This window comes from Uranotaenia lowii, chromosome 2 (genome assembly GCF_029784155.1).
Source record: "Uranotaenia lowii strain MFRU-FL chromosome 2, ASM2978415v1, whole genome shotgun sequence".
NCBI classification, from domain to species: Eukaryota; Metazoa; Arthropoda; class Insecta; order Diptera; family Culicidae; genus Uranotaenia; species Uranotaenia lowii.
Genome location: NC_073692.1, coordinates 377,432,903 through 377,447,470, shown reverse-complemented (window position 1 = coordinate 377,447,470; position 14,568 = coordinate 377,432,903). Strand labels below are relative to the sequence as shown.

The 14,568-nt window shown below is 38.1% G+C and overlaps 1 protein-coding gene across 3 annotated transcripts in view; it reads right to left on the bottom strand.

Moving 5' to 3' along the window:
- Positions 1-14,568, bottom strand: part of LOC129744371 (prominin-1) — a 36,908-nt gene that overhangs the window by 8,574 nt on the left and 13,766 nt on the right. For 2 of the 3 annotated variants that reach the window (XM_055736866.1, XM_055736868.1), the window contains exons 3-6: positions 10,240-10,396; positions 9,874-10,180; positions 9,531-9,814; positions 7,754-9,476 (exon numbers count right to left, since the gene is read on the bottom strand). In XM_055736866.1, the coding sequence (XP_055592841.1) occupies positions 7,754-9,476; positions 9,531-9,814; positions 9,874-10,180; positions 10,240-10,396 (2,471 nt within the window). The remainder of the gene's footprint in view (positions 1-7,753; positions 9,477-9,530; positions 9,815-9,873; positions 10,181-10,239; positions 10,397-14,568) is intronic. The other variant, XM_055736867.1, reaches the window with a different exon arrangement.

The following is a 14,568-nucleotide window of genomic DNA, read 5'->3' as shown; positions in this document are numbered from 1 at the left end:
TAATGGCGGATTTTGAAGGAAGCTGTGCAAACTAACTTTTTTCTTTTTCTCTTACATTCCAAATTTCTCAAAAACAGGTGAATTTAAAATTTAGGAAAAATTATGTCTGATAGTACTTTTCACAGGCAACAAAATGCTGTTAAAATTTTGAATATCCGAATACCAGTAAATGAGCTATTAACAGAAGAAAGTGTCCCATTTCTAAAAGAACTTAGCTTTATGGTATAAAAGTAAGATGTATAAAATGTATTATATTGATATATTTAAAAATGCTTAACTCTATTCAAGGGGATTCGTGGGGGGTTGGATAGGTCACCAAGCGAACGAGAGACTGATATACAATGGATTGGTTCAAGCCAGCCGGAGTATCTCGGCAAATATGGAATCATGAGAAGGATACTATGGTTCTTTTTCATAATTCTAAATTTGTTTCGAACAGTCGGAAGAGAGTTTTGTGAGTCAAACCTACCCCAAACCAGTGGTAACGGACCCCTTGGTTGCACTGCAAATATTGTTGGTGAGTTAAGCATGGACAATATTTGAACGTGCGATCGAGACTTCCTGTACCGACTCGGGTCGAAAGACCTATAAGCCACTGGTGGGTTCAACTACATACATACATTCATACATATATTGAGTTTTGAATGACAGATAGACGAATGTTAATTGAAATTCTAAAGTCTATTTCACATAGAATCTGGTCGCATCTTTTCATTTACTGCAGCGCCCCTAGTTGTCACATCACGAATCTATTGACAGTGTTTTGATCCGGATGGTTTGTTTACTTAGTGGTGAAAATTTCATCAAGCAGTCAGTCAAAAGTTATCGACGATGGAACGCGACGGGCGAGAGAAAATTCTGCACCCTCACGTAGAGAAACCGACGTGGTCAGGGATAAAGATCGCAAAATTTCTGAAATATCCAAAATCGACTGTAAACTCGGTGCTGCAACGTTACCGGGAGACCCTTACGGTGGATCGAGCAAAACAAACCAGGCGTAAAAGTGGAACATATGACCGGAAGCTGCGAGCAAAGGTAATTCGAACAGTTCAAAATAATCCTGGAATCTCCTTGCGTTATTTGGCGAAAAAGTTCAAGATGAACCACAGTACAGCTCGACGAATTTATTTGCGAGAAGGCTTGCGGTCGTATCATGCAAGCAAACACCCCAACAGGACGCTGAGAAACGAAGCGTAAAGGGAATGTTGCGGGTAGATTCAAGCTTGTTTTCGCAGATAAATTTTCTCGTAAGTTGATGATTTGGCAAGGAATCTGTAGTTGTGTGAAGAAGACTAAGATTTTCATCCCTGGGGACACAATGGATGGAAATGTTTACAAAGAAGAATGTCTCCAGGAAAGGGTTTTGTCATTCATTCGGTCCCACAAAGGTCCGGTGAAGTTCTGGCCGGACCTGGCAAGCTGCCGCTACAGCCGGGATGTCGTTAAGTGGTATAAGGAGAACAAGATAGATTTTGTTGGAAAAAGTATCAATCCACCAAACTGTCCGGATTTCGTCCCATCGAAAAATATTGGGCAATAGTTAAGGGCAAACTGAAGAAATGTGGCAGAACCATGAAAATACCCGCTCAAATGGAAAAGTGGTGGAACAAGATGGCGAATGAGGTTACCAGCAGTGCTGTGCAAAAAATGATGGGTGGTAACACAAAAGAAGTTCGAAAATTCATCCGAAAAGCTGACGAATTATATTTATGTATTTTTTTTCCAAAGTGCAATAAAAACCCTACAAAATGGCATTTTTACTTTTGTTGTACGTTATTTCTTTGCGGAGAAATTATCGATTTTATCCGACCAGTACTATGTGAAACAGACTTAAATCAATTAATTCTTGGTTTTTTCTTTCACAAAATCATAATTTATCACAAAGAATGTTTTAAATTGATAGGAACTTCATTTTCTACCCGGCACTATTTTTGATCGCGTTAATCGATTTTGATGAAACTTTGCCAGGTACTAGATCAAACATTTTTACATCTTTGGACTAACTTTCAAGATTTTTGAATGAAATTTATCAAAGATACAGCAAATTTAGCAAAGCAATTCCAAATTTCCCTTTTTACGGGAATTGCTGTATCTTTGTTTCCAATCTTTATAAAGACTTCAAATTTTGTAGAGCGTTAATTGGATAGTTGAACTAGATTGTGTAAAAATTTCATGCAAAAAAATCAACCGAGAGAGAAATGGCAGCTTTTCAAAGTTGCAAGAGAGTGGGTTGTTTCACGCGATTTCATTCTTTTTTGAACGCATCTGTATAACGCCCATTTTTTCCAAAACGCATAAATAACAGTGCAAATTATAAAATTAACAAAAACAATTTCTAGGATGCTAATAGCGAGTCAAAGAAAGAAATAGCATAAGCCGTAAATATCATTTTTCGAAAAAGATACAACGGCTTGCCGACGGGACATGAACCCGAATTTTTCGTTCCAGTACAACGGCGCGTTAGCCAATTACACCACGGTTAACGTGACGATATTTTATATCTCATGTTTCGCTCTGGTCTTAATTACCTTTGAAACTGTGATAATTTTCAGGTACGGAGCTGTACCAAGACGAACTCAGAATATTAAACCTATATTAAGAATTTCATTCACTAACAACCAATTTAAGACGAAACTGTTTTCAGTCAAAAAATACTCTTTTATATACTTAAATAAGTTCTTGAGTTGTTAAAACTCATAAAACAAATAAAAATGTGTGGTTTTTGGCTTTAATTTAAAGGACACCTACCGCCAACTTTCCCTTAGAATTTAAGAACCTTTTTTGTCAAAGCTGTATCCTGAAAAGGCTTCTTCAGTGTCGGTTTAAGTCAGGAAGCACAAACGCATTGTCTTCTCATTCCTTTTCTCAGCACCGAATCACACAAAAAATTATATTCATATGATAAATGATACACGACTTCCAAAACTATATTTAACCCTAATTGGTTAAGAATTGGGAGATATACAGCGCTAAAACTCGCTTAAATGTAGTTCTATTTAAAAATAAGAACTATAGATTCCCAAAAAAAATATAAAGCTTTTGACTCTTGGCTTGGTTCAAGAAGAAGAAGTCGATTGTTTATGTTTACAAATCGTTTTGAAGTCCATAATTTTCCGTTTTTTGATGTAAATTTAAATTTTAAAATAAGAAAATTTGCATTTTTCATTTTTTAAAACAAAGCCTCTTCCAAAAAGCTCGAGGTGTTCCGGAAATATTTACGTTGTTTCACAGAAACTCGTTTCGCCGATACAAACCCGAGAACGCCTGAGCCAAAATGGTAGACTGCTGTAATTCTTGCGCAACATCCGTCCCCCGAGAAGCAGCCATCATCTGCAAAGGTTTCTGTAAGTCTGTGTTCCATTTGAAGTGCGTTAAAATTTCTCCAGAATTGTACGAAGCCATCAAGCAAAACACACAAATTCGTTGGATGTGTTTTGCTTGTAACAAAATAATGCAAAACGCAACTTTCACAGCAGCATTAGCATCCACTAATGCTGCTGTGCTTCAAATGGAAGTCCAACACAATCGAGTCCTGGAAGAGCTGAGAAACGAAATCAAAATAAATAGCGAAAAGATAAATGCAATTCTTGATATTAACAATCCCCGTACACCAAAGCGCCCGGGAAGCTTTATGTTTCCACCTCTAAGCGCTAAACGTAATCGCACGAACCTTAACTCGAACCATGCCCAATCAACTCTCAATCAAAGAGTACAAACCGAAGGTTGCAAAGTTGACTCGGTCGGTTCGATTAAAATTGTTCAAGACCATCCGAAATTTTGGCTGTATCTCTCAAAGTTCGACCCTCAAACAACAGTAGATGAAATCGTCAAGTTGGTAAAATCGAATTTGGGTATTGATTCTGAAATAGAAGTTGTAAAACTAGTACCACAGGGAAAGCGTTTGGAAGAGTTGTCGTACGTGTCATTCAAGGTGGGAATTGGCATTGAGAACAAGGAAAGGGCCCTTTCAGCCTCCACTTGGCAGAAAGGAATTTGTTTCCGTGAATTTGAATTCAAATTCACTCGCAGAGCCGATATATTTCGCTTCGGACCGCAACATCTCTCTACCGTCTCCACTGCCGCTGCTCCCGTCGCTCAACCAACAGTCAGTGCTGATCAGCCAATCGCCGATTCCTCTTTGGCACGGCGCACGGATCGAACAATGCAGATCTCGTTCTGCCAGCAATAGTTTACCGTCTCAAAATTTCCCCAACGAGTCTCTGTTTCGGGCGCGTATCAATCTACCTGCAAATAGAGTACACAATTGCTCGCTGACCAAAAAGGATAGTCTGAGTATCTATAACCAGAACGTTAACAGCATCCGCAGCAGGAAAAGACTTGAGGCCGTTTTTTATCTTCGCTCGAGCTCGACTACGACGTGTATGCGTTCTGTGAAACAAATTTGGATTCGACTATAAATGATCGAATGATCTTTCCTGAATGTTTTTCAACTTACCCCTGTGACCGTACAACTTCGAATTCCGATAAGACTTCAGGAGGGGGAGTTTTGATTGCTGTTAACATTCGCTTTACCAGCACTTTAATTAACGAGTCTACCTGTAACGAAGAAGTTACCGTAAAACTAATGTTCAACGGAACGGAAGTTTTGATTTGCTGCATTTACTTACCTCCTGGTTCCAGTTGTGAGCGTTATTGCTCTCATACGGCAAGTATAAAAACGCTTATTGATTGCGCGTCGCCTGAAAGCAAAGTGATAATTATTGGCGATTTCAATTTGAAAAATGCCACTTGGTTTCGAGAAAAAGATACTGATCTTCATCTCTTGCCGTATAATGTTCGCTTACCAGAAGAAGTCGTTCTTGTTGACGATATGGCTGCTTCGGACCTGCTTCAGATTTGTGGAATTCCAAATCAAAACAATCGTTTTCTTGATTTGGTGTTTACAAACGACGAGGAGAACTGCCAAATGGATGAATGTGTACCGCTGCTACAAAATGAAATTCATCACAACGCAATGGTAATTAGTGACACTGTAGATAAAGTGCATTACGCGGACACAGGGCCAGCTCAGGAAAACAAGGTAATGATTGATTGGAAGAGTTTCGATGATGTAGCCGTTTCTCAATCACTGCTGAGGATTGAATGGAATAACGTATTTATACCGAACGACAATTTTAACGTTGATGCCGCCAGACCGCGCGCTCAAAGCTTTTTTGACTTTTTAAGCAATTTTGGTGTTTTCGATAACCTTTCTGAAAATTATCGCTCAGTCGAAAACGCTGTTGATTTCAACGTTTTGTCTTTCTATAATGTTGTTTACGGCATATTGCTAGAACATTGTAGAACATTTATAGAAAGGCCGAATCGAACTAAGTATCCTGAATGGTTTAACGCCGAAACAATTTGCCTTCTCAAAGATAAAAGGAAGAAATATAAAAAGTATCGTAAAAGTAAAACTCAGCTGGATAAAACTGCTTACCGAATTGCGGCCAATGCTTTCAATACTTTGCATAGAGCCCAACGTATCACCTATTTGAATGAACTTCAAAGAGGTATTCAATCAGAACCGAAACGTTTTTGGAAGTATGTCAACTCCAAACGTAAGACAAAGTTAGTCCCGAAAAATATATCTTATAACAACAAAGACGCGAAAACCCTCGATGAGGCTTCGGAATTATTTGCCGAATATTTTTCACCGCATTTACAGCGTAAACGATACAGTTCCAGAGCTAGAATTCCAAACCGTGACAGAAGTCATTCCTGAGCTGAGAATATCGATCACGGATGTTCGACGAAAAATTTTGCTGCTTGATGAATCCAAAGGGAGTGGACCTGATGGAATTCCTAATTCCTTTCTAAAAAAATGCGTTAACGCCTTGGTGGAGCCGTTGTTAATGCTCTTCTCAACTTCAATTCGTAGAGGTCAGTTTCCGAAATTTTGGAAAATCTCCCACATTGTGCCAATCCATAAAAATGGTTCAAAACTGCCTGCTGAAAATTATCGTGGGATAGCAATTCTGTCTGCCATACCCAAACTGTTCGAGAGCATAATTTACGACCAAATGTATCCCTGGTTAGAAGGGAAAATGTCGGACTTTCAGCATGGCTTTTTGAAAAAGCGATCAACGGTTACGAACTTGGCAGAATTCGTCTCTCGAACTTCACAATGGATGATGCAGGGTTTTCAAGTCGACGCTATATATACCGACATGTCAAAGGCTTTTGACGTGATTAACATAAATGCTCTCCTGTCAGTACTGTGTAAAAATGGGATCACCGGAATTTGTCTTCAGTGGATTCGTTCGTACCTGAAAGAAAGAATCCAGTTTGTGAAGATAGGGAATGCGAGATCCAGGGTATTCTCGGTCAACAGTGGCGTACCACAAGGGAGTCACTTGGGACCCCTTCTTTTCGTCACAGTTATGAACGAGTTTCCCGGAGTGCTGCATGACGTGTTTGTGTTGATATACGCAGATGATCTAAAACTGTTCCTCCCTGTGCGACACCCAAAGGATTGTTTGACCCTACAAAATGCGCTTCATAGATTTTCAGAGTGTTGCAGCAGTTTCGGATTGAAAATCAATGCCTCAAAGTGTAATGTGATAACCTTTTCCCGGAAAGTGAGTAATATTGTGCACGAATATCGTTTCGAGAACAGCTGTGCCATAGCTAGAAAATCCTCCGTGAAAGATCTGGGAGTCGAGTTGGATGAAGAACTCAGTTTCTCAAAACATGTTGAACAAGTCGTAGCCAAAGCAAACTCTATGTACGGAATGGTAAGCAGGATTTGTAACGAGCTGGACAATCCTTACACTATTGTCTCTATTTATGTTGGGCTTATCCGAACCACTATTGAATACGCCAGTATAGTGTGGCAGCCGTATTATAACGTTCATAAAAACAGGATTGAAAGGGTTCAAAAAAGATTTCTGAAATACGCCTTAAGGAATCTTGGATGGCAAGAAGAAATGCCGGAATACAGATCATTGTGTATGTTAGTTGGACTGGAATCACTCGAAACTCGGAGGAAATCAACAGATGCGCTGTTTTTAAAGGACTTGATCAGTAGAAAGTACTTTTCGCCATATTTAGTATCACAAATTTCTCCAAATGAAGGACGCTTCAGCTTCCAAATCGAATACAGAATTACGCTCGGAATGAACCAATCTATAGAATGATGGCGCTTTACAACGCACATGCTGATGTAATCAAACTGACTATGTCCAGAGAACAAATAAAAAATAGTCTTAAGATGTTTTTATCATAGATGTGTTGTAACTAGTTAGGATCAAAGGCTGAAGCCTAGAATCTGATAAATAAAAAAATAAAAAATAAAAAAAATAAATATGGTACAACAAGTGCAACTAAAAGAAACGAGGCAACATCAAAGAAGAAAGTTACATCTTTATACCCTCACAGCTTTTTCCCAATACCAACAAAACCGATTTTGGAAGAACGTAAAACCGATATTCAGTTTTGGAAAAATAAGTAGATATCGACTCTCGGCTTCGATATAATCCTTATTTCTATCTCTATTCGATAACATTTGAAACAATTGGCTCATTTTGAAAAGCTGTAATTTCTTTTTTTTTCATCTATCCATTCTTATCGCCATACTTCCATTTGACATTCTTCTTCCTAGAATTTCTAGCTGCACTTTTGTTGATGTTTAGAAGCTTTTCGGCATAATATTCTAAACCACCATACTGTATAATCGTTATATCAATTTCAGAACTGTGGGGATTGTACTTATGTTGAGAGCTTTATGAGTAAAATCCGATTTCGAACTTACCTATAATAGTTGCTATTGGTATGCTGCAGCTTCCCGGCCAGCATATCTAACCTCCGATAGGTCGTGGCCATCATCAGCGAAACTGGGGTCGCGATGGACCACAGGAATAGGCAAAGGAACGCCGAAAACCACAGTCCATTCATTGGATCCATGATGTGATGACAGAACAACATTCGCATTGCATCGAAAATATCGAACAGTGGCCTACAGCTGGCACATTTGTCGGTCAGAATCCAACTGGTGTGGTTCCTGTAGGCCTCGAAGTGTCCCTTGAGGCGACCTTTGAACTGGTCACTTTTATTGTGGCAGACTTCGGCTGCTTCCGTATCGAAATAGGACTGGGCGTTTCTGAGGTGGTTCAGACTTTTGTTGACCTGCATTGCCCAGGGAGATATCTGGAGTTCTAGGGCGGTTAGATGATAGACGATATCGCCTCTGAGTTGTTCTAGAGGATGTAGAAGTGATACCTGGAGACGTTTGGCTCTGCTTCCTAGGGTTGTCATTCTAGAAGAGGTGGCAACATCTTGGATTTGGGCTGACACTCGTTGCAGCTGATCGATGAAGGTGAGTGCGTCCTTTTCTGGAGAAAGTTGGGTGAGATCCATCCGGAAGATCGATAGGTTGATGTCGGAGTCAGTGAGCATGTCTTCTAGGATAGCTTGTATCTGAGCGGTGAAACCCATGAAGGGCGATTCGGTTGCTACCATTTCTTCGATCGCTTGATCCAACCTTGGATAGTTGTGATAGTCCATGATGGAAGAAACGTTGATGAGTCCTTCGAGCTGGAAGGTGGAATACGCTCCTTTGCCACGTTCACATTCGTTGAGGGCAGCTGCCAGAGGAACGTTCACTGTAAATGTGCTATTGGGATCTGTTCCTTTGAGAAGTTCATCTATAATTCCATTCCGTGGTTCAACTGGGTAGATAAGCCCAGGTTTATCGATTAGTTTTCCTAGTACTGTATAATTCGGTATATCGTACAGTGGATGGCACATGAAAACATGTCCATGTGCTCCCATCAGCATTTCGACCATAGCAAAGCAAGATAGGACCAAACTTGCCATGCATATCACTATCGATCCAAACACCAGAGTAATTCCTGCTTTATTATCAGCGTGACAACATCCACAACTCAGTGCTCCAAGAAGGATAAAGGTTACCATCAAGGTACAAACAGTTGCAGATAAGCCTGTCAACCATTGGATAGCTCCAATCTCCCGGTAGTAGTCGAAAAACGAATCAGAGAAGTTTGCTGTTTTGGAAACCTGTTGGATCAAGTTGTTGATTGTGCTTGACAAAGCCCCAGTCGACGAATACGTTACATTGGTGATATCTTCCAAGTTGAGAAGGATACGATCCCTCGATGATAGTGTTGAATTCTTCAGGTCGGTTTGGAAGTTCCGGAACACTGCTCGAGCGACAGTTAGTTCATGCGTTAACAGCTTCATCGTACTATTTTTACCCGCTTCACCCATGGACATCATCTTAGCTAGAACAGGATCACCTTGCAGTTTCCTAAGCTTTTCTATTAAACCAGACTCTTCGAAGGTTTTGATCTTCAACGTATCACAAAGTGGTCTATCCCGATAGCTGCACTGTCTCTGAAGTACAGAAAGCTGAATTTGAAGCTCGTCTAACCGATATTCCGCTTCGTAAGATATTTTCGCAGCTCTCGCTAGAGTTTCCTGAAGCAGAAATAGTCTCCTCGACAAGTTGTTGCTACCTGAAAATATACCAATTGAATTCTTCATACTTGATCAAAACTTCCTCAATTTACTTGTACTTATGTCCATAATCGATTCAAATATTATCTCAATCCCCGTAAACAGCGAAAGATGATGCTGGATGGGTTCTCCCAGCAACTTGTCTATTTCGCTTAGATCACTTCGTATCCGATCCAGAGCTGTCCCCAACCCCTCGTAGATCACATAGGAAATCTGCTGTTCCGTGTCTTTGAGAAATGTCTCCACGTCCATCAGAGAAGACCGTACCACATGAGGTGTTTGATCAACAGCCGATGCAATCTGCTCGTTTGTCACAAACATTGCAATTACTGCTGCTCTGTAATTGAATCCAAAGCTATCATTGAAAGATATTTTCGGCTGAAACTATACTCTTACATCAGCAGTAGTATGATGATTTGCAGCGTAAGTCCCAAGCAGCTCCTCCTACACTGCAGTGATTCCTCCAGCGAAAGCTCCTCCGCCTGAATCACAGCATCCACCGTGGGACCAGGATTAATATCTTCATCCAAAGTCTTTGAGCAACCCCACGCTATCGTGTAGCATAGCGGAATCAGTGCAACGAGGAAAAATATGGCTATCAGGCAGATATAGCCCGATTCCACCTTGAGAGCCTCCATAATCAGCTGCAAAAACGAAACCCGGGTATGGAAGGCATCCCGCAGCAGCTCTAAAATGCAGTAAACTTGAATCGACCTTTTTGGACGATCGAAGGGACGATCCTGGGAGTGTTGCGTCACTTACCTACTGGCAGATCGTAGGGAGTGATGTACGACAGGAAGGCCGACAGGTAGGAAAACACGAACGTTCCCTGGTGCAATCCGAGTGTAGGGATCAGGTACGCATCGGAAGCCGTCGGTTCGGGAAAGTCCTGTGGGACGGCGTTCGGGTCGGCGACATCCTGGAATAGTGGAGGAGAGATAAATCTTAATTTAATGTTTCTGAAAAGTATTTTTCATATCAATTTCTATAACTAAACACCAACTAAACTACAGAATGTTCAAAAATTTACTTGAAAATACTTGCACTAAAGCACAAAGACTAGATCTGACTAAATTGTGCAACAAATTTGTGTTGAATTGTGGGAATTGTTGTTAGGAAAAATACATTGGTAAAATACATTATTCATTTCATTGTTGTGGTAATCTCGTAGCACATACTTCTAATACTTTTTATAGTAATTTTTCTGGCATTGAAGAGTGCATTTTCATAGTTTTATCTTTTTTTTGTGCCTTTTTACACCAGAAGTAGTACGCGTAGTAAAAATATTTTTTGACCAACATGAATTGATTCCAGTTCACCAAATCTGATTTTTATGGATTAATTCTCATGATCATAAATTGTAACGGGAGGCAGTTGAACGTGGAAGTAATCAAGTTGCTTAGCGAATGATTTAGATGCGCCACTTCGCAGAGACCATCCCCCTGTTTGGTGCTTGTCCGGTTAACCAATTAGATGAACAGATTTACAAGCTAAGCCCTGAAAGTTGTGTAAAGTCCCAACGGCCACTTTGAATCAATTTAATGTTTTTTGGTTGAGCCACCAAATGTCTTCAAGTACACCGGAGAGAACTGCCAAAAAAGTTCAATGTAAACAAAAAAATAACCAAAATCTAGTCAGTTTTGAAATGGTCGTATAAGTATTTGACGAGTTTCAAGAAAATCGATGTTGAAGTTTCATAACACATATATTGCATATTGAAAATGTTGAGGTTAAACCTTCTTTGCTAATTGCTTAAAACTTTTCTTTGCCAAAATTCAACTGGATGAAAAAAGCCGGTTCCTATGGATTGTCCAATATTTTAAGTTAGCATTTTTAGTAAAAAGAATTAAGGTAAACGAAACAGATGAATTTATTTACATAAAAAATTGAATAAATTAAAGCCGTCATTTTTGCTACGGTGTGTGTTTATTTATTTTTGAAATCATTTACTAATACACCCTTCCGAGTATGAGGTACTTCAAAAGTAGATTCGGAATTTTTTGATGATGTTCAAATGGTAGCATTTGACATTTTTCACTGGTTTCTGAAATTTTATTATCGAGCTTGTAAATCTGTTTGTTATTTCGGCGATCTCAATAGTGGAAAAAATATAATGATGCTATTTTCCTCAAGTTATTCTTATTATATAGAAAAACTAGCAGACCCGGTAAACTTCGTCTTACCATGTTAAACTTGGCGTCCATTTTCAGTTTTTCCTAGTTTTTTTTACATTTCCCTTCTTTCCCTTTACTCGAATCGTCCCGCTTAATTCTATCAAAATTAAACCATAGAATTTTAACTCAACGGGTCTTTTAAAATCCTATTTTTGTTACTTGTTCCATAAATAACTTATGTTGATAATATGTATGTTCCATTTGCTGTATTCCATTTAGTGATTTATTCCGTTTTGTTCGAGTTCACAATAAGGTTTAAACCGAAATAAAAAGTATCTCATTTATTGGAATATATTGCTTATGAATCTTTGGAAAATTTTTGAAGTGTTTTCCGAATATTTTGCGTAATGCAGCGCTTTCAGCTCCCAATTAGCTTTGGATGGTGTATTTTTAAGAGCTGAATAATTGAAACACTTAAGAAAAGATTTTTTACTAACCATTTTCAAACAGCTTTTAATTCATCATCCTCATTCTTCAAAGCAGTTTGAATTAAAATCCATACTTTCACCAAAATCATTTTCAAAAAGTTTCGCCTGATACTTAAGTTATAGACTTTACACATTTCAACTTTAAGTGTTCCCAAACAGCATTTGTCATGGCATTAAATCTGACGATTTTGTATACTGCAAATTCCTTTTTTTTATTCAAGCAAAAAATGCAAATTAGTTTATTTGATTTCATTTAGGATTATGTAATATTTTTAAGATTAATAACATTTAATTGAAAAGCAGATTTTTTTTAAATTTAATAGATCGAAATGAAATAATCTGTTCAGGTTTTGATGGTTTCGTGAGTTCATTTCAAAAATGAAACATAACGGCAAATGCAAACGAATATCACCACAGTTCAACTTTCATATTTTCTGAAAAAAATAATATTTTCAAAAAAAATATAAGTTATGTTGACAAAAAGAAATATCGAAGTATACATTTGTCCCATTTATTGGGGCAAGTGATAACACATAGGTCTTTTTCAGATGCGTCAGTGAAAAGACTTTAAAATGAATTTAATACTTGTTCTTGTTTGTCTATTTTATCAACTTTCATTGATATATACTAAGTTTTCTCCGGAATAAATTAATGCTTGGTACTTCAATTTCACTGAATGCTGTTCAACCAAAAGACCTTGATTTACAAAGACTTTAATAATAATTTTGAGTATCCGCTTCAGACTCAACACTCGGGATATCCTTCCTGGCCATTTTGGAGATAAAATTCTTGAATTGTAGATGTTTCATTGCTAAATGGCGCGTTTTCACTTATTCCACCAAAGAAATTACATGACTTTATATTACTTTTAACACTTTCAGGTCATATTAAAAGTTCATGATAAAAATCTGCTGCCCCTGGAATATCAATCACAAAAAAGCTTTTCAACAAAAAAGTGAATCAAAAGTCTCTTCTATGTAGCCAAAATGTGTTAAACAAAAACATACTTTTCATGTTAAGTTGGTACTTGAATTGTGTGTAAACAAACAGTAAACGTGTAAACAGGTTTTTGATGAATGATTTAAAAAAAAATGAGTTGAGTTTATTTAATCAGATAGTTTTTTTTGGGCCCAACAATTTTTAGATGAAGAATTAATGTATACACTTTTCGTAAAAGTTGAAAGTTTGCACTTGCTCTAGTTTACTTTCTTAATTGAAAATTCTTCCGGAAAATTCATATCCTCACTTTTTGTTATAGAAAAGCAGATTATTTTATTGATAACTTCCACTTACGTTTGCAAAAAATCAAAAAGTTCATTCGGCCTTTAAAAATTTCAATCCTATCTAATCTATTTCAAAGAACAGACTCTCGTTCAGTTAATGTGTCCAGCGTTCTAGGCGTATCGGATTATACGAAATTGAATGTAAAGCTTCCCAATTTCTTACTTTCAAACGTCCAAAAAGTGTCATTATTTTATATTCATCATTACCAAATTCATATCTTTTGGACAACAATTTAATACTTACATTAACACGAATTAAAACTTGTTTTAATATTTCAAATCGTTTGTATGGTTTTGATTCGATCGATAAAATATCAATCCGTATCACATCTAGGCGTCATTTATTACCATGTGCTGTGTACAAATAAGTAAGGAAAAACACATCTAGGCAGGCTTCATTTTGCTCATCTTGAACAAAAGGAGACAGTGAACTTTTTCGCTCCGAATAATTGTGAGCTTATTTTTAATGAGCATTTCATCCTCCGCTGCTGAGAGAGCAGGGAGAAATTTTTTCTCAAACGAATGATCACTCTTCTACTGACAGAGCATTGTTGGTGTGTGACTCTGAAAACAAAACAAAAAAATTACACATGAAATTTGGTCGTTTCACTAAATCACGTGGACAGCTTTAATGTGTGATTTGACCGTCCTCTTTCTAAGTGGAGTTATGGAATATTGGCCTCAGAATTTGTCAACCTGCTTTATTGTTGGGGACGTTTAATAATTCTAGCATGCTTTTATATCTGATTTTGTAAACAAAGAGATAATTAAAGATTTACACATTTGTTTCACATTATTTTCAGCATTTTAGCATTTACAACTTTGCTCGGTCGTTTATTTCTCACCCTGTTACTGAGAAGCTAACGAACATTTCTCCCTGCGAAAATGAGATTGGGTGACTGCGTGATTGAAATGATCTCCAACAAAATGTGGGTTGCTTGATCGTTTAAAGTGCGAGAAAGCATGTTTCTCCCAGGCGTTTGACAAGGAGATGAGAAAAAGTGAGCAAAAATCAAGAGAATCGCAGAAGCCTGCATCTAGGTTGCATATCGCCCCAACGTGCATAAGAAATATAGGTTCTTGGTTGAGAAATAGGCGCCTAATTTTTAAATTTTTTCAGCGATCAATGAACAGTATGCTTTGGTTACTATTATCTTGCAACGACGTTTGCTAGCGACGCCTCGCCCATGGAGACGAAAAACAAAC